This window comes from Nyctereutes procyonoides, unplaced genomic scaffold (assembly GCF_905146905.1).
Source record: "Nyctereutes procyonoides isolate TBG_1078 unplaced genomic scaffold, NYPRO_anot_genome, whole genome shotgun sequence".
Classification (NCBI taxonomy): domain Eukaryota; kingdom Metazoa; phylum Chordata; class Mammalia; order Carnivora; family Canidae; genus Nyctereutes; species Nyctereutes procyonoides.
The window spans coordinates 37,719,263-37,745,907 of NW_026575134.1; the positions used below are offsets into that span (position 1 = coordinate 37,719,263).

At 37.7% G+C, this 26,645-nt stretch overlaps 2 protein-coding genes and 1 pseudogene across 2 annotated transcripts; 1 reads left to right on the forward strand and 2 right to left on the reverse strand.

Annotated features, from left to right (window-relative positions):
- Positions 1 to 8,608: 8,608 nt before the first annotated feature.
- Positions 8,609 to 9,547, reverse strand: LOC129494213 (olfactory receptor 5B3-like). Its single transcript, XM_055300990.1, has one exon. The coding sequence runs from the start codon at positions 9,545 to 9,547 to the stop codon at positions 8,609 to 8,611; it is 939 nt and encodes a 312-aa protein (XP_055156965.1).
- A 5,143-nt stretch (positions 9,548 to 14,690) lies between these two features.
- LOC129494181 (olfactory receptor 5B12-like) lies at positions 14,691 to 15,443 on the forward strand (annotated as a pseudogene).
- Positions 15,444 to 23,057: 7,614 nt separating this feature from the next.
- On the reverse strand, positions 23,058 to 24,001 carry LOC129494291 (olfactory receptor 5B3-like). Its single transcript, XM_055301127.1, is given in 2 exon segments — positions 23,058 to 23,335; positions 23,338 to 24,001. Coding segments are annotated over 2 exon segments (942 nt in total).
- Between the last annotated feature and the right edge of the window lie 2,644 nt (positions 24,002 to 26,645).

Sequence of the window (26,645 nt, forward strand, 5' to 3'; positions counted from 1 at the left end):
GACGAATGGATAAAAAAGTGGTATAGAGGGATCCCTGGGTGGCGCCTGCCTTTGGCGCCTGCCTTTGGCCCAAGGCTCTCCGATCCTGGAGACCCGGAATCGAATCCCACGTCGGGCTCCCGGTGCATGGAGCCTGCTTCTCCCTCTGCCTGTGTCTCTGCCCCTCTCTCTCTCTCTCTCTCTCTCTCTGTGACTATCTTAAATAAATAAAAATTTAAAAAAGTGGTATAGATAGATGGATAGATATAGATAGAGGTAGAGAGTATTATATTTTGAATATTTTTAAGTTCTAACTTTGATATGCTAAATTTGAATTCAATTTTGTCTCAACTAATATTTCTCCAATACATTAACTGGTAAGATTTCTTGTATCATATATATGACTTCTGTTGTATTTTATTCTTTTTTTTACATCTTTTTTATTTAAATTCAATTTGCCAACATATAGTTTAACACTCAGTGCTCATCCCATCAAGTGCCCTCCTCATTGCCTATCACCCATTTACTTCATCCCCGCACCCACCTCCCCTTCAGCAACCCTTTGTTTGTTTCCCAGAGTTAGGAGTCTCTTATGGTTTGTCTCAATCTCTAATTTTTCCCACTCAATTCCTCTCCTTTCCCTTATAATCCCTTTCACTATTTCTTATATTCTCCATCTGAGTGAAACCATACGATGATTGTCCTTCTCCAATTGACTTATTTTACTCAGTGTAATACCCTCCAGTTCCATCCATGTCAAAGGAAGTGGTGGGTATTTGTCTCTTTTGATGGCTGAGTAATATTCCATCATATTTTATTCTAAAATATATTTATGCTTTATTCTATTTTATAGTTCTCCTGTTTGTATATTTTATATACCCTTTTAGGTGCAATTTTAAGTTCACAACAAAATTGAGAAGATACAGTGAGTTCCTATATGCCTCCATCCCCGCACATGTGTAGTCAATGCCATTATCAACCTTCCCCTCCCCAGAATGGTGCATTTACAATTGATGCACTTATGCTGATACATCATAATTAGCCAAAGTCCATAGTTTACCTTAGTGTTCTCTTGGTGTTGTACATTCTATGAATTTGGACAAATGTATAATGAATTGCAGCCATCATTTTAGTATCATACAGAGAGCATTTTCACTGCCCTAAGAATCCTCTGTCCTCCACCAATTTATATCTCTCCTTTCCCAACCCCTGGCAACCACTTGGCTGTACACTACATCCACAGTTTTGCATTTTCCACTAAAACCTTTCAGATTAAAAAAAAATAAAAAAATAAAACCTTTCAGATTGACTTATTTTATGTAATAATAAATACTTAAATAATCTCTGTGTCATTTCAGGGCTTGATAACTCACTTTTTAGTGCTAATATTTCATTGTCTAGATGGACCACAGTTATTAATCCATTTATCTACTGAAGGACAACTTGGTTACTTCCAGGATTTAGCTATTATTAATAAAGCTTTATGGAGATGCCTGGGTGGCTCAGTGATTGAGTATCTGCCTTTGGCTCAGGGCATAATCCCAGTCCAGGGTCCAGTCCTGAATTGGGCTCCCTGCAGGGAGCCTGCTTCTCCCTCTGCCTATGTCTCTGCCTCTCTCTTTGTCTCTCGTGAATAAATAAATAAAATCTTTTAAAAAATGAATAAAGCATTTATAAATATCCATGTGCAGATTTTGAGTAGATGTAAGTTTTCAGCTCCTTTGGGTAGCTTCCAGGATTATATGGTTAAAGTATGTTTAGTTTTGTAAGGAACTGCCACACTCTCTTCCAAAGTAGTTTTACCATTTTACTTTCCCACCTGTGATGGATAAGAGTTTCTGTTGCTCCACCTCCTCTTCATCCCTGGTGTTGTCAGAGTTACAGATTTGGGCCATTCTAATGGGTGTGTGGTAGTATCCCACTGATTTTTTTACTGAGGAATAATTCACATGCAACATTAGTTTCAGGCATACAACCTAATGATTCAATATTTGTATACATTGCAAAATGATCACCGCTAAAGATCTAGGGAATATCCATCACCATACACACATTATTTTCTTTTTTTTTAACTTACAATCCTTTGTGAAATATGCTGTTGATCATCTTTGCATATGCTTGTCTTCTGTATATTCTCTTTGATGAAATCTCTGTTAAGATTTTTATTTCTTTTTTAATTGGCTTGTTTGTTTACTTATTGTTGAGTTTTAAGAGTTCTTTGTATATGTGGGTGACAGTTCTTTTTTTTTTAATAAATTAATTTTTATTGGTGTTCAATTTACCAACATACAGAATAACACCCAGTGCTCATCCCGTCAAGTGTCCCCCTCCGTGCCCGTCACCCATTCACCCCCACCCCCCGCCCTCCTCCCCTTCCACCACCCCTATCAGATGTAGTTTTTGCAAATATTTCTCCTAGTCTGTGGCTTGTCTTCTCATTCCCTTGAAGATATCTTTCATAAAGTAGATGTTTTTAATTTTTATGAAATCCAGTTAATCAACTATTTCTTTCATGGATTGTGCCTTTGGTAGCATATCTTTAAAAGTCACTGTCAAACCCAAGGTCATCTAGGCTTTCTCCTATGTTATCTTCCAGGAGTTTTATAATTTTGTATTTTACATTCAGATCTATGATCCATTTGAGTTAATTTTTTAAAAAATCTTATTCATTTATTCATGAGAGAGAGAAAAGAGAGAGAGAGAAAGGCAGAGACACAGGCAGAGAGAAAAGCAGGCTCCATGCAAGGAGCCCGATGTGGGACTCGATCTCGGGACTCCAGGATAACGCCTCCGAAGGCAGGCACCAAACTGCTGAGCCACCCAGGGATCCCGCATTTGAGTTAATTTTCATGTAAGATTTGTGTGTACATTCATGTTTTTTGCATGAAGATGTCCATTTATTCCAGCATCATGTGTTAAAAAGATTATCTTTGCTGCAGTGGATTGTCTTTGCTCCTTTATCAAAAATCAGTTTACAAATATTTTTGTAAATCTATTTCTAGCTCTCTATTTTGTTCCACTGATCTATTGGTCTATTATTTTGCCAACACCTGTCTTTTTTCTCGTATTAATAAGTGTACTGTTTAACCCCCATCACCTATTTCACTCCTCCACCTCACCTCTGATAACCATCAATTTGTTCTCTATAGCTAAGAGTCCGTTTCTTAGTTTCTCTCTCTCTCTTTTTTCCTTTGCTCGTTTGTTTTGTTTCTTAAATTCCACATATGAGTGAGATCATATGGTATTTGTTTTTCTCTGAGTTTTTTCACTTAGCATTATACTCTCTAGCTTCATTATTGTTACAAAAGGCAAGATTTCATTCTTTTCTATGGCTGAATAATATTCCATTGTATGTATATACACCGCATCTTCTTTATCCATTTATCTATAGATGGATACTTGGACTGCTTCCATAATTTAGCTATTGTAACTAATGGTGCTATACCTCACTGTCTTGATTATTGCAATTTTATAGTAAGTCTTGAAGTTGAGTAGTGTCAATCTTCTAACTTTGTTCTTTCCCTTCAATATTGTGTTAGCTATTCTGGGTCTCTGTACAAATTAGAATCAATTTGTTGATATTCACAAAATAACTTAGTGATATTTCATTTGAGATTCCAATGAGTCTATAGATAATGTTGGGAGAAATGCGAGAAGCAGGTTCCATGCAGGGAGCCCAACACGGGACTCGATCCTGGGTCTTCAGGAGCACACCCCCGGGCAAAGGTGGCGCTAAACCGCCGAGCCACGCGGGCTGCCCCGAGATTTTTTTCATAGTCTGTGTTCACTCCTGGGATTCTTCTCTGCTCCTGGCTGATTCTTTCAATTTATATATATATTAAATTTTGCTCTTTGCTACGTATTGTTCTATGGGTTTTAACAAATGCAGAGTCATGTGTTCATCAGCAAGTTACCATAAAGAATACATTATCATCTTAGAATTTCCATTTCTATTCCTTTTTAGACAACCACTCCTACTTCCCCAAACCTTGGAAGTCACTGAGGTTTCTGTTATTGTTGTTTTGTTTTTTGTTTTTTTTAATAATAAATTTATTTTTTATTGGTGTTCAATTTACCAACATACAGAATAACACCCAGTGCTCATCCCATCAAGTGCCCCCCTCAGTGCCTGTCACCCATTCACCCCACCCCCGCCCTCCTCCCCTTCCACCACCCCTAGTTCATTTCCCAGAGTTAGGAGTCTTTATGTTCTGTCTCCCTTTCTGATATTTCCTACCCATTTCTTCTTCCTTCCCTTCTATTCCCTTTCACTATTATTTATATTCCCCAAATGAATGAGACCATATGATGTTTGTCCTTCTCCGATTGACTTACTTCACTCAGCATAATACCCTCCAGTTCCATCCACGTTGAAGCAAATGGTGGGTATTTGTCGTTTCTAATGGCTGAGGAATATTCCATTGTATACATAGACCACATCTTCTTTATCCATTCATCTTTCGATGGACATGGAGGCTCCTTCCACAGTTTGGCTATTTTGAGCATTGCTGCTATAAACATCGGGGTGCAGATGTCCCGGTGTTTCACTGCATCTGTATCTTTGGGGTAAATCCCCAGCAGTGCAATTGCTGGGTCTAGGGCAGATCTATTTTTAACTCTTTGAGGAACCTCCACACAGTTTTCCAGTGTGGCTGCACCAGTTCACATAGATTAATGGAACAGAATAGAGAATCCAGAAGTGGACCCTCAACTTTATGGTCAACTAATATTTGACAAAACAGGAAACACTAGCCACTGGAAAAAAAGACAGTCTCTTCAATAAATGGTGCTGGGAAAATTGGACATCCACATGCAGAAGAATGAAACTGGACCACTCTCTTTCACCATACACAAAGATAAACTCAAAATGGATGAAAGATCTAAATGTGAGACAAGAATCCATCAAAATCTTAGAGAAGAACACAGGCAACACCCTTTTTGAATTCGGCCACAGTAACTTCTTGCAAGATACATCCACAAAGGCAAAAGAAACAAAAGCAAAAATGAACTATTGGGACTTCATCAAGATACGAAGCTTTTGCACAGCAAAGGATACAGTCCACAAAACTAAAAGACAACCTACAGAATGGGAGAAGATATTTGCAAATGACGTATCAGATAAAGGGCTAGTTTCCAAGATCTATAAAGTACTTATTAAACTCAACACCAAAGAAACAAACAATCCAATCATGAAATGGGCAAAAGACATGAAGAGAAATCTCACAAAGGAAGGCAGACATGGCCAACATGCACATGAGAAAATGCTCTGCATCACTTGCCATCAGGGAAATACAAATCAAAACCACAATGAGATACCACCTCACACCAGTGAGAATGGGGAAAATTAACAAGGCAGGAAACCACAAATGTTGGAGAGGATAAGGAGAAAAGGGAACCCTTTTGCACTGTTGGTGTTTTTTGTTGTTGTTGTTCTGTTTTTTTTTTGTTGTTGTTGTTTTTGTTTTTCCGACTGTGTGTTATAGGAATGGAATCGCACAATATGGAAACTTTGGGAAGGAAGAAATGAAAACTATCTTTGTTCACAGGTTACATGGTTGTCTATGTAGAAAATCTGAAAGAATAGAATAGACTATGAGAAAACATCAGCAAACCACTACTGAAGGACATTCTGTGAGATACCTGACCAGTAATCCTTGAAGCTGTTAAGGTCATCATAAACAGGGACAGACAGAGAGCTTGTCACAGACCAAGATTAAGGAGGTATGACAACTAAATACAAGATGAGGGAAATGATTATAATAATGAAATCTGAATAAAACCTGAAGTTTAGAAAATAATATGATGCCAATATGGTTTCCTAGTCTTATAGATGTCCCAGGTAATATAAGATTATTCTGTAGAGTAAAGCAGGCAAGAGTTGTATCAGTTGTCTATGGTTGCTATTACAAATAATCAGAAACTTGGAAGCTTAAACAATACATATTCATTGTTTCACAGTCTAGAATTCAGAAGTCCAAAAACAGTTTTCCTGAACAGTGTGTCGAAGGAGCCATCTTCCCTCCATAGGATCTAAAGGAAAATCCATTTCTTGCCTCACAATCTTCTTGTGGCTGCTGTCACCCATGGTTTGTGGTCACATCGCTCCAGTCTGTTTTCAAGATCACATTGTCTAGTCCTCTTTTATCTATGGTCACGTCTCTTGAACTCTCTCTTGTAAATATATGTGGAATTTCCTTTATGATCCACCCAGAAAATCTGGGATAAAATCCTTAAATTAATCACATCTGCATAGTCTTTTTAGGCCACATAAGGTAACCTTTGAAGCTTCCGAATTAGGATGTAGATCTCTTTGCAGACCATTTTCCAGATGGCCACAGGTTTACATTGTATATTCTGCACTATTTTGAAAATTTTGTATAACTCTCAAATAGTTCTAAGATTAAATAATTATTTAAAATAATAATTGTAAATGTTTGCAATAGGAGAAACATCACCATAAAAAGCAAAAGAGGAATATTTGTGTTATTCTACTGCCCTCAAATAGCAGCATGAGAATATTTGCATATTCAAGTGCAATCTGACAAATATTGAAATAGTAAAAGCCTTCTATTATCTACAGATAACAAATTAGATGAGGTTACTCATTCCTGTAGGTAGGTTTGTATAGGATAGAGCTCTCTGAGAATCAAAATTAAAAGCATAAAAGTTGTGCATTATACTAGCAAATTGAATGTGCATTTCCATTATTAGTGACAGATTATTGCCATGTTTATATTCTACATAGATACTCAGAATTACTTCAGTTAATTATATTTCATACATAAGAAGTAATTTTCAAACATAATCATATACTAACCCTTAAATAATCTCATATTTAAAGTATTTTTATAATTACTAACTAGCATTTATTTGATGTATTCCTTGCCATTTAATGAGACATCACTGCTGAGTAAAAATTATGAGATTGTTTCAGATGATTCACTTGATTATGAGATCCAGGAAATCCCTGTGTCCAAACATTGGAGTGCAAGCACTCAGTGAAAATGTAGATAAAAATATTTCAGCAAAGCAGAAAATCAGCTTTTGCTTCTTGAAATGCACCATGCATCTATCTAAGAGGTTTATATTAAAATAAATACATAAGTGGTTTATGTTGTGTGTGATATACAATAATTATCAACAATTAAAAGATTTAGCATATCAATACAGTTGTACTCAAAGCTTAAATACTTCATCCATTTATTGAGAATCTATTATGAAACAGACATTTATGTACTGAGAATTGTGTTGTAAACAAAACAAATAATCCATTGCCTTCATACAGTTTAAATTCTAGTTGATTGGTCCGAATCAGGACAAGAAGACAAATAAGTATACAAGAGATGAGGATTTATAAAGGTATGATGAATGTCACAGAGTGGAAGAATAGTGTACATGGTGAGTAAAAGGGGACTAGTTTATGAAGGTGGTCAGGAAAACATTCTTTAATAGAGTAACATTTAAGCAATGACCTTAATGGAGTAAGAGAATGTTCTATACAAGGAAAAGCAAGTACAAATGCCCTTAGGCAGGACCATCTTTAAAGTTGTTAGATCATGAAGAAATAGAAAGAAAATCACGTGAATGAAGTAGGATAAAAAGAATAGGGAGTTTCCAAGAAATAATTTAAATCAGCAAAGGAAACATGAAATACGAGCATTAATCATTCCAACATATTTCTAGAAGCAAAATGTACATTATCGGTTTTCGGTGAAGTTTTTAGTAGTGTGAGAATTGGTAAAAATATTTGAAGAAATTGAAAAATACTTTTAGTCTTCTTCCATTTTTCTCACCCTCTAGCTGTGTTTTGCCTTTTGAATATTGTAATATGAGCATGGTAGTTCTATGTAATGTTTCAGTTAAGGCAGAAATATTAATTCACATAGGATACTATATGTATGTATCTCCCAATAAAATGAGTCCCCCAAATTAGATACTTTCATTTGATAGTATATACATATTTTTAAGGATTATATTTATTTATTCCTGAGAGACACAGAGAGAAGCAGAGACATAGACAGAGGGAGAAACAGGTTCCTCACAGGGAGCCTGATGTGGGACTCGATCCCTGGATGGGGATCATGCCCTGAGTCAAAGGCAGATGCTCAACCACTGAGCCACCCAGGTGTCCCAACCTTTGATAGTATATTATTTTCATTCTGAAGTTAGGACTCTTAGAGCAAAATTCAACTAAAGAGGTGACAAATATGGGACATAAATTTCTATTCTAATACATGAATTAAAATATTTAAATTATGATTATTAAAAACTGGCAACATTCTATTTAATATTGGGAATTTGCCTACTCCAGTGTGTAAGTATCCTCATGGGCACTTGCATGCACTTCCGTTCATGGTCCAATTCCACCCCTATTTTAAGTGTTTCTGCATTGATGTGGTAGAAAAAAATGCATGTTAAATAAATGAATAAATGCATATCCTCAATAAAATTTTTGACAATTAATCCCAAGACATCTTAGCCATTCTTGTTTAGGTTTATTTTCTACACATAATGTTTGCTTTCTTTCAGGATGAAAGACATTTGAATAACTTAGAATATCACTTCAGGAATTTATTTGCACTCTGGCCTTAATGTAACTGGATTAGTATTCATTGTAAAATGTTAAAAATCACAATCCTAAAGACAACTTTGACTCTAAAACAATTTTCATGAATGCATTCTTGACCTCCTTGTTTCTCAGGCTGTAGACCACAGGGTTCAGCATGGGGATGACCATGGTATAGAACACGGATGCCATTTTGTCTGTGTCCATGGAATGGCTGGAGCTGGGCTGTGTGTACATGAAGATGACTGCTCCGTAGAAGATGGACACTGCAGTGAGGTGGGAAGCACAGGTGGATATAGCCTTTAGGTATCCTGAAGAAGAGTGCATCTTCAGGATGGTGATAAATATGAATATGTAGGATACAAAGATAACTAGGAGAGCAAAAATGATGTTAAAAGTGGTTGCATAAACAAGAGCCAGCTCACTGACGTGTCTATCAGAGCAAGAAAGAACCATGACTGCTGGGATATCACAGAAAAAGTGATGGACTTCATTGTTCATACAGAAAGAGAGACTAAATGTGCCTCCAATGTGGATAGAGGCATTCAGGAAACCACAGACATAGCAGCCTACGGCCAGACGAACACACACACCTGTCGTCATGGTGGTGGTGTAATGGAGGGGTTTGCACACTGCTGCGTAGCGGTCATAGGCCATTGAGGCCAGGAGGTAATTTTCCACAGTGGCAAAGACAGCAAAAACGAACATCTGAGCAGCACATGCACTGTAGGAGATGACCTGGTCTCCTCTAAGTAACCCAGCCATGACTGTGGGTGTGACAGCTGTAGAGTAACTAAAGTCCGCCAGAGACAGGTTACTGAGGAAAAAGTACATGGGAGTGTGGAGACGGGAGTCCAAGAGAATCAGCACGGTAATCCCCAAATTCCCAACCAGAGTGATGAGGTAGATGAAGGTGAACATTATGAAGAGAGGAACCTGCAGTTCTGGGTCATTGGTTAGTCCCAGCAGGATGAACTGTGTCACTTCTGTCCTGTTACCCATCAATGTTGAGGACCACAGATGCTCTGTGGCTAATGAGAAGAAAGAAATGAGTGATAAAGAAACTTACATTGAAAAGTGTATATACAGTATGTGTTATTTATCAGAGCGATAGCTTGTATTTCAAGATTCTCCAGATAAAACGTTAGCTTGACCACAAAAGTTAGCGCAAAAATTACATATAGTTTTATAAACTGTGGACTCTGAAGTATGGAGCATCTTCTCATTTCTAAAATGTTATAAATTTGTAAAGTGAGATAGAAAAAATTAAATAAGTTGATTAAGATAGCTTGTCCAGAATGAATACAGCTGGTGATTCACTTTTCCAAATCCTAGAAAAAGCAGATACTGGCATGTTGCTCACTTGCCAGGAAATACTGTAAACACTATAGATGTACAGACAGTCCCCAACTTAACGATGATTTGACTTAAAGATTGTTCAACTCTATCATAGTGCAAAAGTGATACACATGCAGTAGAAACCATGCTTCAAATTTTTGATGTGGATCTTTTTCTGGGCTAGTGATAGCTGGTACAGTCGTCTCTCCTGGTGCTGGGCAGGGACAGTGAACCTCAGCTCCAGGTCAGCCAGGCGATCATGAGGGTCAACAGCTGATACATTTACAACCATCCTGTACCAGCAAAGTCATTCTGTGTTTCACTTGCAGTACTGTATTCAACAAATTCATGAGGTATTCAACACTTTATGATAAAGTTGGCTTTGTGTGAGATGATTTTTGCCCAACTGTTCACTAATGCTAAGTGCTGGAAAGTTGCTAATTAGGAGAGGCTAAGCTATGATGTTCAGCAGGTCTGATGTAGTAAGTGAAATTTCATCTTATATTTTCAATGTACAATGGGTTTCTTGGGACAAAATCCTATTGTAAGTACAAGTAGATCTGTATATTCATTACATCATTTCAAGAACATTATGAGTTTGATTTATTACATTCATTTAAATTATGAAGTGCGAGAAGTGCCTGGCTGGCTCAATCAGTAGAACCTCCTCTTGGGGTTGTGAGTTTTAGCCAGATGTTGGGTGTAAAGATGACTTAAAATCCTCAAAAAAAAAAAAAAAAGCTAGGGGGAAAATAAACTATGATGCACAGAGGTTGAATAATTTTTTATATTTCAAATGACTATTAATTGAGAAGCCATGCTTGGGATCCAAGCCAATATCTGAATCCATGCTGAGTGGTTCCTAAACTGATCTTCTAAACTATATTTAAATCAAATTTAAGTTAATTCAATAAATTGCTTATTGTTGCCATTGGTCCGAATTCATTGTTTGGGGTTTCCCAGTAAAGTATCCAAGAGATACAGAGTGGATGTGAAGGGATACTGGAACAATAAGAGCCAGGACAGCCACCAGGGGAAGACAGCCATCTGAGGGGAAGGCACAATATTGGGTGTAGAGCTTGGGATCCAGGATGAAGTACATATCAGCTCTACTACCATTTACTAATGAAGAATCATTAGTCCTAAGCTAACTTATCTGAACCTCCTATTTCCATGTCTAGAAAAATAAGTAATGAGATCTACATTATAGTATTGTTATGAGAATTAAATAAGATAATGCTTAAAAAAACAATAAAATTGGGCAGCCCAGGTGGCTGAGTGGTTTAGCACCGCCTTCCACCCAGGGCGTGATCCTTGAGACCGGGAATCAAGTTCCGCATGGGGCTCCCTGCATGAAGTCTGCTTTTCCCTTTGGCTGTGCCTCTTCTCTGCCAATCTCTGTGTGTGTGTGTCTCTCATGATTAAATAAATAAAATCTTAAAAAAAAACAATAAAATCTGGTTGATTAGCACAGTCTGATGAGCTACAATATTATTGTTAGGATGGGATGATTGTTTTTATGTTGCCCTGGGAAAAATGGGTAGTGTCTTGCAGGGCTTCGGACGTGTGTGATGTACAAAGTCTTGAAGACTCTCTTCAATGTGCCTTTTCTCACACTTGAGGGCCTTGGAGGTTGTCTGTGATCTCCGGGATTTCTTAGTCTGTTTTCACTTCACCCAACCAATCAGCTGCCCCCAAAGGTCCATGCAAGCCTTCTCTAGGTTAATTTCTTCCTTGAAATCTACACATTAACTGGATGAGAACCCCCCCCCCCCGGAGAACTTACTCTTTCTCTCATGCCTGCCATCTCACAGCAGAATCAGAGATCAAGGGTTGACAGTTCCATGTCGGTGGGCTCCCTTCAGCCTGCAGATCTATATTGGTGGCAAGCCCATGTTATAAAATATTTCATCTGAAGGATGCCTGGGTGCTCAGTTGTTAAGCATCTGCCTCTGGCTCAGGGCATGATCCCGGGGTCCTGAGATTGAATCATGCATGGGTTCCCCGCAGGGAGCTTGCTTCTCCCTCTGCCTAGTCTCTGCCTCTGTGTATGTGTGTGTGTGTGTGTCTCATGAATAAATAAATAAAATCTTTAGAAAAAATAAAACATTTAATTTGAATCTGTTCTTCCATAGGAACAGTGCTGCAAATCTGTTCACTTGCATTTGAAGCTTCGGAAGGGTTTGCCTTTTCTGCTAACTACTAACATCTTTCTCCTAAGTTTGGTAACTTCCCTGTACAAGCCTGTCCCATGATGACATCACTTGTCAACCTTAACACACACGTCCACTTGGAGCTTATTCTATGTTCTATAAGTGATAAGAAAGGCTTTATAAGCTAATATGTGTGTGTATACCGTAGGGAGTATTGCTATACTTCCTTCACCACTGTGGAGTGTGAGGACTTGAGAAGTTATGTAATGCTCTAAAATTATGCAGCTCGCCTGGGAAGGAGTCAAGACTCACAGTTTAATTCATTGAGATTATCGGGGAAGATGATGAAGCTTGAGATTATAAGGGAAGATTTTAAATGTCGTTTGGATCTTGTTAATCCATATTTGAATTTTTATAGTTTAAAGATAATTTTGGAGCCTGACGTTGACTCTTTTGGTTGAGCCTCTGACTCCTCATGAGCCTCTGACTCATGAATCGCTCAGGTCATGATCTCAGAGTCGTGAGATCGAGCCCCCGTTGACTCCATGGTCAGCATGAGCACAGAATCTACTTGAGATTCTCTCTCTCCCTTTCCATTTGCTCCTTTTCCCACTCTCTCATGATAAATAAATAAATAAATAAATAAATAAATAAATAAATAAATAAATAAATAAAATCTTGTAAAAAGGATTATTTCACTCTTGCAGTTTTTTTGTTTGTTTACATCTAATGAGAGTCTGGCATTTAGTGAACAGGATGAAATCACCAGTAGATTAATTAGAGAATCATCCATGGCTTTTTGTTCCTATCCTTAGAAAAGCAAGATGATGATCTTTAAGTATCAGTAAATTCCCTTCTGATGGAAATTTTAACATTTATACCCCAGTCTAATCTCAGTATTTTGGAAAAACTTTGAAATATCTATTTCTGTCCTCAAAGAGCTGAAAGTAGGTAAAGCTGTCCCATCACTTTTATAAGGATTACATTTCTCATTAAAAATGTATAGGGATGGGCAGCCCTAGTGGCTCAGCGGTTTAGTGTTGCCTTCAGCCCAGGGCGTGATCCTGGAGGCCCAGGATTGAGTCCCACGTCGAGCTCCCTGCATGGAGCCTGCTTCTCCCTCTGCCTGTGTCTCTGCCTCTCTCTCTCTCTGTCTCTCATGAATAAATAAATAAAATCTTTAAAAAACATGTAGGGAATATGGATGCTTACCTGTCTGCTGGAAGAGCAGGAAGGGCCAATTCTGAATATGGATCTGAATCAGAATCAAAGCTGTAGAATACTGCATAAATACTACTCTCAGGACATGGTCATAATAAGGCTCCAAGGTCTCTAAGGCAGAGGAAAATGGAAGAAAGAACATTAAAACATTAACACGGTTCAATTTCTGCACGTACCATGCATTCTTTCTGTGTCCTTAGAGGCATTACTAACCTCCTCCTTATTTGTAAAATAAAGATGATAAGTTTACTTCTTTAATAATTCACAACCTGTGTCTGAAAATAACAAACAAGGGAGGGTCTGTAAGACACCTTCATAAGAAGTTATCATTTTTAAGTCAATCAATGTAATTTTTATCTTGGGGAATTTCCTCTGAATATGACTGGGGGCTCATAACATATCCTGGGATAAGATCTCTGTGCAGTAGCAAATATTAACATTCAAATGAGTAAATGATCTCCAAAGGGGTTCAGCATGTAGACTGGTCTCTCTACAACGGCGGCATGTGGAGTCATACTGGGATTTCAATGGCTAATGCATGGGGATGTGGAGAGAATTATAGAGACACAGAGCTCTCTGGGAATTTCCCCTGAGAGAACATTTCTAGCACCTCAACCCACTTTCCCAGGTTGGAGGCAATTAAACAGCCTGTGGGAGCTGTGCTGGTTATTTCACTGAACACACACATTTCTGTATTACTTGTTATTTCATGTGATATTTATCAGTTTATAATTAAGTATAATTTCCATATAATAGTATCCACAATCCCAGTGGTTATAAGATTTTGTCAAATTTATGTCCAGTAAGCACTATCACCTACAAAAATTCGTACAAACCTCTTCTGACAAACCCATTCTTCCACCCGCTGCCCTGCCAACCAATAAATTGTTTCATCCCAATAAATTTGCCTTTTCAAGAGTGTGAACTTAACTATAATTATAGAATTAGTACTCTTTGAGTGTGTAAACTCAATTAGTATTGCTTTCTGTGTCAGAGTGGAATATTTTTCCTTCAGAGTAGTATTTCACTGTACAGTCATTACCAATTATTTATCTTATTCTCAGTTCAAGAACATTTGTGTTGGTTCTAGTGTTTGGTGATTTCAAATAAAGCTGATAAATATTTGCCTAAAGTTTTGTTTGTTTATTGGTTTTCAATGAAAAAACTCTTACTTTATTTTTTATTGAAGTATGGTTATTGCATAATATTAGTTTCAGACAAACAACATAGTGATTTGACAACTCTACAGTTAGGCTCTGATCACCACAAGTGTAGCTGCCATATGTCACCATCAACCATATTACGTTATCATTGACTCTACTCACTGTGCTGTAGCTTTCATCCTTGTGACTTATTCATTCTATAACTGGAAACCTGTATCTCCTACTATCCTTCACACATTTTGCCCTAAAAAAATATTTCTCCGCCTTTATATGACCATTTTAGCTTTTTGTTTTGATGTATGCTCCCTGGTGGACTGTGCTTATTTCCAGGTTGTTACTCCAAGGTGATGGCTGGGTTTCTCACAGAGGATAAAGTTGTCTCCTGTGATGGATGTGCTTCTCAGATGTTTTTCTTTGTGGCTTTTGCCAGTGTAGACTGTTTCCTGCTCGCTGTCATGCTTGTGATGGGCAGGCAGTGATGTGAAAGTTCTTACATTACACAGCACTCTGACTGTTAATGCATGTGCTCAGACACTGGTCTGGGGCTTTGTTGAATCTGCCATCCACACTGGATTCACCTTCTGCCATTCCAATGTGATCCATCACTTTTTCTGTTATATCCTCCCAACCCTGGATCTTTCCCACTCTGACATCTACATAAATGCAATTGTGTTCTTTATCTTAGCAGCTTTCAATGTCTGTTTTGCTCTTATAGTTATCTTGACCTCCTATCTGTTCATCTTCATTGCCATCCTGAGGATGCGCTCAGCTGAGGGAAGGAAGAAAGCCTTCTCCACCTGTGCCTCACACCTCACTGCTGTAACCATCTTCTATGGAACTGTCATGTTCATGTACTTACAACCTAGTTCTAGTCATTCTATGGACAATGACCAAATGGCATCTGTGTTCTATACCATAATAGTCCCCATGTTGAACCCTATTGTCTACAGTCTAAGGAATAAAGAGGTGAATAATGCTTTTAGGAAAGTCACCAAGAAGCTAAAAATTCTGTTTGGCCCATAGATCAATTAGAGAGATTATAAAAGCTGCATAGTTAACCAGCTATCTATTGTTGTGTACCAAAATATCACAATGCCTAATGCAACAGTTCTCACAGTTCTGTGGTTGATGGGGTAGTTCCTTGCTGCTTTCACCGGGCTCATTTATGAGGTTGCATATTTTCCGCACAGTCAGCTGGGCTGAAAGGTTCAAGATGGCCCTATTCACGTTTCTAACTGTTGGTTCTGGTTAGTCTCTTCATCCTCCAGAGGATGGGCCAGATTTCTCACTTAGCATTTTCAATGTGAAAGTAAACTGAACGATTTCTTGAAGTCTAGACTCCTAAGTCACACAACATTTTTTCTGTCACAAATACTAGCCAATGGAGTCAAAGGGCTGGCCCCAATGCAAGCATGAAGAAGGACCGCATCTCCTGAGGAAAACAGCTGCAAAGAATTTGTGCCCATAGTTAATCTACCACAATTAGAAATGAGGTTAACTGCTGTAACAAAGAAAGCTGAAGTACGATGGGTTAAGTACAACAGCAATTTATTCTCAAACAGTGGAAGGTAATGTAGCAAGGTGAAAATGAACTATCTGTACATGGTGCGTCTTGGTCATTCTGGGGCCAGGTTCAGTCCCCCTCATCTCTCTCTACCATCTCCTAGGGTGTTGAAAGTCTATCTTCATCAAAACTATTCTATCTGGAGGAAAGGAAGAAGAGATGAGTTGAAAAAAGTGATGTAGTAACTATACACATTATTTCTTTTTTTCCAGATTTTTATTTAAATTCTAATTATTTACCATACAGTACAATATTGGTTTCAGGAGTAGAATTTAATGACTCATCACTTACATACAACACCCAGTGTCATCACAACAAGTGCCCTCCTTAGTCCCCATCACCCATCTAGCCCACTCTCCACCCACCTCTCTCCATCAACCCTTAGTTTGTTCTCTATTACTGAGTCTTTTATGATTTATTTCCCTTTCTCCTTTCTTCTACCCCTTCCCATATATCTATCTAATCATCTGTTTTGTTTCTTAAATTCCACATGAGTGAAATCATATAGTATTTGTCTTTCTCTGACTGACTTATTTCACTCATCATAATACACTCGAGCTCCATCCACATCATTGCAAATAGTAAGATTTCATTCTTTTTTATGGCTGAGTAGTATTCCACTGTACACATTAGTTCCGAGTACATTCCATTGGCCGGCATTCAGTCATAAGGCCATAAAACCAACCTGCAAAGCTAATTTCAAAATTTATTTCCTAGCTGAAACTTAATGTACATAGCTGAAATCCCAAAACTCTGGAAGAATACAATAATGATTTACCAAGGAAAATTAGTATTCCGCCACCCAACTTGTACCTGAAACTGAAAGGCTACACTTGTCTCCAAAACTGGGTCTCTAGCTTGTTTTTACCCTAATAGAATACATTTTCCTAAGTTTCATATTGCATCTTTAAGATCTCCTTTCTTGATCATACCATTTAGAATGATTCTTATCTCATACACTCTTATGTTCTTCATAGACTTAAACAAATCTCTGAAATTATATTTTATTTAATTGCTTGCTTTTGTTTCTTCCAAATCATAGGTAGTGTTATATCCTTCTAAGTTGTCCAGATTATCTTTTACTGCTTCAAATAATGAGATGATATGAAATGATGATATGTTGGATGTGGAGCGTGAGAAAAATGGTATCCTAGCTCCTTAAGCAACTAGAAGGATAAGATAATCACTATGTGAGGCATGAAAGGTGTGATAGTAGGAGGTTTGGGATGAGAAGAGACCAAGAAGCCATGAATTACATTGGAGTGTATAAAGCTTTAGATGACTCTTGGATACCACAAGGAATGGTTTGGCACTGCATTTGAGATATAAATTTGGATTTTTCATTACATAGGTTATATTTAAGACATAAGAATGAAAAATAGCTAAGAGAATATAGTTATAAAGAAGAAAAGTGTTTCAAGGACAAAGAGTTGGAACTTTCACAATAAAAGGTCCGACAGATGAGTAACCAGCAAAGGTGAGTGGTGTCCTACAACCCAATCAATGAGAAATGCATCACGAAGGAATGGAAGTGTCAGAGCTGCTGGTAGGTTGAGTAATATCAAGATTAAGTACCGACAATAGGCCATAGTGTTAGGAAGTTGGTAGGTGACTTTGAGTGCTTTGGTTGGATGGTGGGGATACAAATCTCATCAAATGTATACTCTACAATCTAGTCCACGATTATGCTTTGCTTTACATAGTTTCTAAGATTTTCCCAACATGCATGATGAAGTAAATGTGTGTTGTCTTTTCTCAGCTAGTGAGATAGGGCTTTGAGACTCACTTTGAGAGGAGAGAAGGAGAGAGGATAACAACATGATGGAGAGCCAAGGTTTTAAGAGATGATTGACAGGTGTTTGGGCAGTAGATTATGCATCAAGAACCTGAGTGTCATTATACCAAATTTCCACTTTGCAGGAATTCATCATCTGGGCTTCACTTATCCTCCATTTTGTCTGAGTACAAGATTATAGTGTAAGTGATTCTTTGGAAGAATGAAGGAGGAGGAGTGGTATATGTCACGTGGAGGAAAAGCAGTGTAGAGACAGGAAAAGAAGAGGCACAGAAGGAAGTGTGGTGCTTGAAGTGACAGACAAGTGGGGCAAAGGCAGAGCTTTGGAACAGGAACTGAGAGACAAAAAGAAATATTATATACACACACAATCCCTACTCAAAGATACCTCAGAACCATTTAGGAAAGTACTCTGCCTCCTGTAGCTGGTTGTTATTGAATTTACCAGTTAAAGGAAAGAAGGCTGGAGGATTTGGGGTCATGTGAGTTCCAAGTGAGAGTGGGATGGGCTCTTTGGAGAAAGAGCTGATTACTGGGTTGGGACAGGAATAGCACAAGAGGAGCCCGGAGTGTCTTGTGGTTCCAGGAAGGAAGAAGGAGCTCAGAAAACAAGAGGGTTGGACATATCAAAAGGAAACCAGAGTAAGGGCAGCCTGGGTGGATTAGCGGTTCAGCACTACCTTCAGCCCAGGGCATGATCCTTAGAGCGTGATCCTGGAGACCTGGGATGGAGTCCCATGTCGGGCTCCCGGCATGGAGCTTGCTTCCCCCTCTCCCTCTGTCTGTGTCTCTGCCTCTGTGTGTGTGTATGTGTATGCCTCTCATGAATAAATAAATAAAATCTTTTTTAAAATTCGAAGGAGGAAAAAAAATAAAAAATAAAATAAAATAAAATAAAATAAAATAAAATTCGAAGGAGGGAAACCAGAGTAAAATGGAAAGTGCTCCCAATAACCCAAGATGGAAGAATTTGAAAAACAAAGTAAATATTGTAGGACTACATTATACCCCAAGGTATAAAGCAGATGTATGTGAGTCTGTGCTGATATAAACATGAAACTAAGTCAGTAAGTAAGTGGGTCCTTCTTGTAGAAAAATCCTAAATAATATGTTTAGCCTTCCCCTAGGAGGTGGAGTGTAGTCCCTTCCACCATGAATGTGGCCTGAACTTAGTGACTTGTTTCTAAAATGTACAGCATGGAGGGGGAGAAGGCCGCATTACACTGAACCTGGCTTAGGTGATTAAGGTTAAGATCCCTAGTGACAGGTCAGGTTGGTAATATGTGTCCCCTAATGAGACATAATAAGGACAGCATTTCTCACTCTATCTAAACACCTGTGTAACCATGACCAACAAAATTAGAAAAACCTAAATTAAAAGACCTTTTACAAAATACCTGAGCAGTACTCCTCAAAGCTATTAAGGAATGACTGAGACACTGTCACAGATCCAAGGAGACTAAGAAGACAGGAAACTATACATAGAATTGGATCCTGGATGGGATCCTGTAAGAGCAAAATGACATTAGGTGAAAAATAATAATCTGAATGAATTCCTGAAGTTTCTAATGTTAGTTTTTTAGTGTTAACTAGTGTTAATCTAAAATTTTTTTCAAGTTTAAAGATATATTTGAAGTAATTATTAAAAAATGATTCCAGGAGAGAAATTATTTTCACAGACCTCAGAGCAGATATTTGTGTTGTATTACACAGACCCCACCAATGTCAGCATGACCCTCTTAGGACATTCAAGCACATTTTTGAAATTTTGAGAAACTGAATACTTTTATTTATTTTTCCTTTTTTTATAACTATTGTAAATATTTATGCACCCAGGTACATAATACAGTTAATAATAAAGATGAACTAGTTGATAGTAATACAATAATAGAGAATTTTTAACACTCCACTTATGTCTCTTTTTTTTGGTATTTTTTATTGGAGTTCGATTTGCCAACATATAGCATATCACCCAGTGCTCATCCCATCAAGTGCCCCCCTCAGTGCCCGTCACCCAGTCACCCCATCCCCCCGCTCATCTCTCCTTCCACTACCTCTTGTTTGTTTCCCAGAGTTAGGAGTCTCTCATGTTCTGCCACCCTCTCTGATATTTCCCACTCATTTTCTCTCCTTTCCCCTTTAATCCCTTTCACTATTTTTTTATATTCCCTGTACGAGTGAAACCATATAATGATTATCCTTCTCTGATTGACTTACTTCACTCAGCATAGTGAAAAGCCAAGACACCTGCACTCCAATGTTTCTAGCAGCAATGTCCACAATAGCCAAACTGTGGAAGGAGCCTCGGTGTCCATCTAAAGATGAATGGATAAAGAAGATGTGGTCTATGTATACAATGGAATATTAGCCATTAGAAACGATGAATACCCACCATTTGCTTTAATGTGGATGGAACTGGAGGGTATTATGGTGAGTGAAGTAAGTCAATCAGAAAAGGACAATCATTATATGGTTTCACTCGTATGGAGAATGCTTTTAAAATCATAGAGATAGGGGTACCTGGGTGGCTCACTGGGTTAAGCATCTGACTCTTGGTTTCAGCTCTGGTCATGATCTTGGGTGGTGAGATTGAGCTCAGTGTAGGGCTCTGCCCTCAGTGAAGAATCCACTTGGAATTATCTATCTCTCCCTCTCTCCTTCTCCCTGTGCATAAATCAATCAATAAATCAATAAATCAATAAATCAATAAATCAATAAATTAAATCTTTTTTAAAATCAAAATCAAAATAAATAAAACAAAGTAAAATCATAGAGATAGGTTAAGAACACAGGTAAAAATTTCCTTTGGGTAGCTTCATCATAAAATTGAGCTCATTTGAAAGTCAAATAAAATATGCAATGTTTGTATATTATATTAAAATATTGAAGTAGGGGGCAGCCCGGGTGGCTCAGCGGTTTAGCACCGCCTTTGGTCCAGGGCATGATCCTAGAGACCCGGGATTGAGTCCCATGTTGGGCTCCCTGTGTGGAGCCTGCTTCTCCCTCTGCCTGTGTCTCTGCCTCTCTCTCTCTCTCTCTTTCTCTCTCTCTCTTTCTCTCTCATAAATAAATAAAATCTTTAAAAAATATTGAAGTAGGTTATGTTTATTGTTGTAAAGTATTGTCATGCTTACATTTTCTGTGAATGTTTAGAGCTATTGGAGTTGATTCAGTAATCATTATTTATAAAGGACTTTTGCAAATTGAATCAAGAAACTTTTTGCAGTCTCATATTTTATGTTTTTATGACTTACTAAATAAGATGTATTTCATGTGTTATTTTTCATTTAACGAGAAATTCCTAAAAGAAAAGAATTAAGATGGTTTAATATGATTTATGTGATAGTTTGGTTTTCAAAAGTTATTTGTATGAAAGAGGGAAATGCAAATAGTGAGTGAGAGAATATAGAAAGAAATCAGACACATCTCCCAAAATGTCCTCAAATTCTTTTAAAAGAATTACATAATGGGTAACCAACTATAATTATCAGTGGAACAAATAAATTGACTTCTGGACTCAAAGCTTAATTAATTAATTTATTCATTAATTTAACAAATGTTTATTGAAAAATTAGTATGAACCAGGCTATAATTCATGTTTGGGGATAGAGTTGTTAATAAAGAAGACAAACTTACTGTTCTCCTGTAGTGTATGTGCTATGTAGGTAGGTAAATGAATAAACAAGCTAACAAATAAATAGAAATAGTTAAATACTGATCAAAACTATGAAGAAAAAAGCAAGTTGGGAACAGTGTCCATAGAGGGTGGGAAGACTGTGATACAGTAACATTTAAGCAAAGATCTGAGGGAAATGAGAGACATTTCTGAGCATTGGCAGCAGCAAGTACAAAGACCTGAGGCAGGAGTGAGCTTGGATTGTCTCTGAAAAGCAGGGAACTCAGTGTGAGTGATGTGGAGGGCGGGAGTAAGAAAGCAGCCAGACATGATGTAGCTCATTTGAAACCAAACTGTCCCTGAATGAGAAGCATTAGCCATCCCTATGCACTTATTTTTTCAAAAAATATTATCATTACTCAGTGCTCTTATTTTTTTACAAAATATAAGAAAGGATCATTATAAACAGAAAGCTTGGAAAACTTCCTTATTATACAGGTCTACTTTTCTGTTTCAGGCCTTCTTGCTTTTGAAAATTGCCATGTGACAAATCTAACAAACACTTACTAAAGACAGAATATTAATTCCTTTAAAATATTGTATGTTGTAGCTCAGAATAAAATGTGCTAACAAAAGGCATATATCTTTATTTAAAAACTTCTGTAATGGGGATCCCTGGGTGGCTCAGCAGTTTAGAGCCTGCCTTTGGCCCATAGCGGGATCCTGGAGTACCGGGATTGAGTCCCGCTTCGGGCTCCTGGCATGGAGCCTGCTGCTCCCTCTGCTTGTGTCTCTGCCTCTTTCTCTCTCTCTCTTTAATCCATGAATAAATAAATAAAATCTTAAAAAAAAACTTCTGTGATATGTTGGGGCACCTGGATGGCTAAGTTGGTTAAGTGTCTGACTCAGGTCATGATCTCAGGATCATGAAATTGAGCCCCGAGCTGGGTGTGGAGTCTGCTTAAGATTCTTTCACTCTCCCCTTCTGCCTCTCTCTCTCAAAAAAATTATATCATGTATTACTTCATTTTGGACTTTTTTCCACCATTTTAAAACAATTTTTTCTTATTCAAGTATAATTAACATTAGTTATATTTGTTCCAAGTGCAAAATATATTGGTTTAACAATTTTATACATTTCTCTGTGCTCATCAAGGTAATGTATTATTAGTCCTCATTTTGGACACTGAAAAATTTTTAACTATGGAAATAAATAATTTCAGATATAAATCAATGTTCTAATATTTAAAATGGTTATTTTAACTTTTTTATTAAAAATTAGCCATACTACATTCAACTCCTTTAACAAACTCCCCACTGCTGTGTATATGTGCACATATAAGATTCTTGCATATGTTTCTATTCACAGGTTTGTGTATGTCATGCTTTACATGGAGACTTGCATTGCCATATGGTAGAAAAATAATTAATATATAATTAATAAAGTTTACTACAAGCGGAGCCCCCAAATTCTTAAGGTTCTCCTTTCCCATCCTCCTTCAGATATCACATATTTGGACATATATTTTCCCTTCAAGATGATAGATTTTTGAACAAGAAATGGTATCACCTCAGTAATTTAGGTGCAGTGCATCATCAAAATGGTCATTGCATGTTGGATATCTGAGAACAATGACACAGGCCATCATGAATCCTATAATGTTAAGAGGTAAAGCCTGCAGACAATTTCGCCTTCTCAACCACCTTCTTGAATGCATTTTTAACCTCCTTGTTTCTCAAGCTATAGACCAGGGGATTCAGCATGGGAATGACCATAGAATAGAACACAGATACGATTTTGTCTGTGTCCATGGAATGGCTGGAGTTGGGCTGTAAGTACATGAAGATGACTGTCCCATAAAAGATGGACACTGCAGTGAGGTGAGAAGCACAGGTGGATAGAGCCTTCTGATATCCGTCAGCTGAGTGCATCTTCAGGTGGTGATAAATATGAACAGATAGGAAATCAAGATAATGAGGAGAGCAAAAAAGATGTTGAAGCTTGCTACAACAACAAGAACCAGCTCACTGACATATCTATCAGAGCAAGAGAGAGCCATGACTACTGGCACATCACAGAAAAAGTGATGGACTAGATTGGACATGCAGAAAGAGAGACTGAATGTGTCATGAATGTGAATGGAGGCATTCAGAAAACCACAGAGGTAGGAGCCTATGGCCAAATGAGCGCATACACTTGTTGTCATGGTGGTGGTGTAATGGAGGGGTTTGCACACTGCTGTGTAGCGGTCATAAGCCATTGAGGCCAATAGGAAATTTTCCACAGTGGCTAAGCCTACAAAAAAGAACATTTGAGCAGCACATGCATTGTAGGAGATGACCTGATCTCTTATAAGTAATCCAGCCATGACTTTGGGAGTGACAGCTGTAGAGTAACCAAAGTCAACCAGAGACAGGTTACTGAGGAAAAAGTACATGGGAGTGTGGAGACGGGAGTCCAAGAGAATCAGCACCACCATGCCCAGGTTCCCAGCCAGAGTGATGAGGTAAATGAGGGTGAACAAGATAAAGAGGGGGATCTGGAGCTCCGGGGCATTGGTTATTCCCAGCAGGATGAATTCAGTCACTTCTGTGTTGTTCTCCATCGATGCTGTTGGGAATCACAGGATGCCCTGTAGGGATGAGAAATAAACAGAAGAAAAAACAAACAAGCAATTGAAGTGAAATTGAAAGAGCTATATAAAAAGATGATAGATAGATAGATAGATAGATAGATAGATAGATAGATAGATGTGCATGATTTCCTTATACCAATCATTCTACTTCAAATCATTCAGAACTCAAGTGTGAGCTTGGCACAAAATTTAATCCATGAATTATCTATACAGTTTTACATTGCTGACACAAAGATCTCTGTGGATCATCTCCCATCTTCTAAATTTTATAAATTTTTAAGCTGAGGCACAGCAAAAGGAATGTCTTGACCAAGAAGGCAGGTCTGGAATCAAATATATCTCACATTTCAGTTCCATGATTCATTAAATGTTTACACTTGTATGTTGCTCTAGGCAGAAACTACTCTAGACACTGTGTGTATATACATTCATTTTTTCAACAACCCTATGATAGACTGGTTATTGCTCCCATTTAACTTATGAAGCATGGAAATTACGTCATGTATTTATGTTTTACAACATTATACTTCCAATGCCAAGTTTTATACCCAAGAGTGTTTCTTCAGTACACCTAATATTTTAAAAATTGAATTTGGCGCATTTCACAATTACTCAGTGTCTCCATTGTCCCAAACTCAGTGTTTGGGGCTTTATACTTAAGTAACTGAGGCATATAATCAGAGTTGATGTTGGGGAGTAACTGGAGCAGTAGGGGCATATACAACCAGCAGAGGCAATTCAGAGAGCAAGGCACAGTGTCTGGTGTAGAGCTTGGGCCCTAGCAAGAGGTGCACATCAGCTTTATCGCTGACTATGCAAGGATCATTGTTCCAGCCTCAGTACCCAGTTTTTTTCCATATACAGAATGAAGAAGATTGTCATGAGATCTACCTCAAGTATTGTTGGGAGAAATAAAGAGATAATGCATAATAAACAAAGAGCAAGATGCTGGGTGTTTGGCATGGCCTGATACAGGTTAGCTGTAGCATTATTTTTAGGGTGGAATGATAGTCCTTATGTTTGTTTAAGAAAAGTGGGTGATGACATACAGAGATTCAGGGGGTTGAGTTATGTATGAAGTCTTGTAGCCTCTCTTTTATTTCCTTGTTCTCACACACTTGGTCCACTGATTATTTGGTCCCCTCCACTGGTCCTCAGTCTGTCTGTCCTCTGCCAGCTTGAGTGACTGTTCTAGCCATTGCAAAGGAGCCATTCTTTTACTTAATTTCTTTCTTAAAATCCATATTTTAGTATGATTCAAAGAATGTCCTTCTGCAACTCATTCTTCCTCTCATTACTCTCATCTCACAGTTGAATCACCAGGATCAAGGGTTGAAAAGTCCTGGTTTGTTGCTGCCTGCAAGTCTGTTTTGGTAGTGAGTTCCATATTTAACATTTTTTTATGTGATATGTTCTTGTGTAGGAAAAGTGTCTTAAATCTTTCTAATTTGAATCTGAAGCCTTTAGAAAAACATTTACCTTTGCTAATCATTCTCTACCAATGTCCTTCTGCTTCTTCCATCTTCCCTCTATAAGTTCAGTCCCTAATATATATATATATATATTTCCTTTAGGCATATCTGTACATATATATTTATGCATGTGAAAACTCGTATTTCATTTCAATTCATGGTAATATTGTGACATAAGTAGAATTATTATCCCACGTTACCATTAAGAGAACTGAGCATTTGAGGAGTTATATATAAAGCTCTACAAATTACACAGCTCAGATGAGGAAGATTCAAAATTCAAATCCAGCTGTGACCAAATCAGCCTTATCATCATCATTTGTAGATGTGCTAGTAATAATAAGAAGAATGACATTCTGTGGGAAAGATTACATGGAGTTTGGATCTGGTTAACTTAATAATAACACTTTTGTGGTTTATAGAAAGGTCATTTCACTGTCTTCTGTGTTTTTCAATCTCCAGTGAGAGGACAGAGATTGCAAATAAGTTGAATTTAAAACTTAGTGAATAAGAGCATCACTCATCTCTTTTGTTTGGCTGATCTTTTTAAGTCTTTAAAAAGCAGCATGATGATATTCCATAAGTATTACTAAACTCCCTACTGATGGAAGTTTTGATATTTAAATCCCAGCCTCAGCTCATTGCTTTAGAAATAATGTTCAACTCATCCATCTCTGTGCTCAAATAATTCATAGTAGGTGGAGCTGCCCCATGGATTTTGCATGAATTATACTTCTCACTAAAAGTATATTTGCAAAGACATGGATGGAACTAGAGGATATTATGCTAAGCAAAATAAGCCAGTCAGAGAAAGACAAGTGCCATATGATTTCACTCATATGGAATTTAAGAAACAAAACAGATGAACATAGGGGAAGGGAAGGAAAAATAAAATAAGATAAAAATAGAGACCAAAAAAAGGGAGACACACCATAAGAGACTCTTAACTGTAGGGAACAAACAGGGTCACTGAATGGGAGGAGGCGGGGGGATGGGGTCCTTGGGTGATGGACATTAAGGAGGGCAATTGATGTAATGAGCACTGGGTGTTATATGTAATTGATGAATCACTAAATTTTACTCCTGTAACTAATAATACACTATACTTTAACTAAATTGAATTTAAATAAAGAATATATATA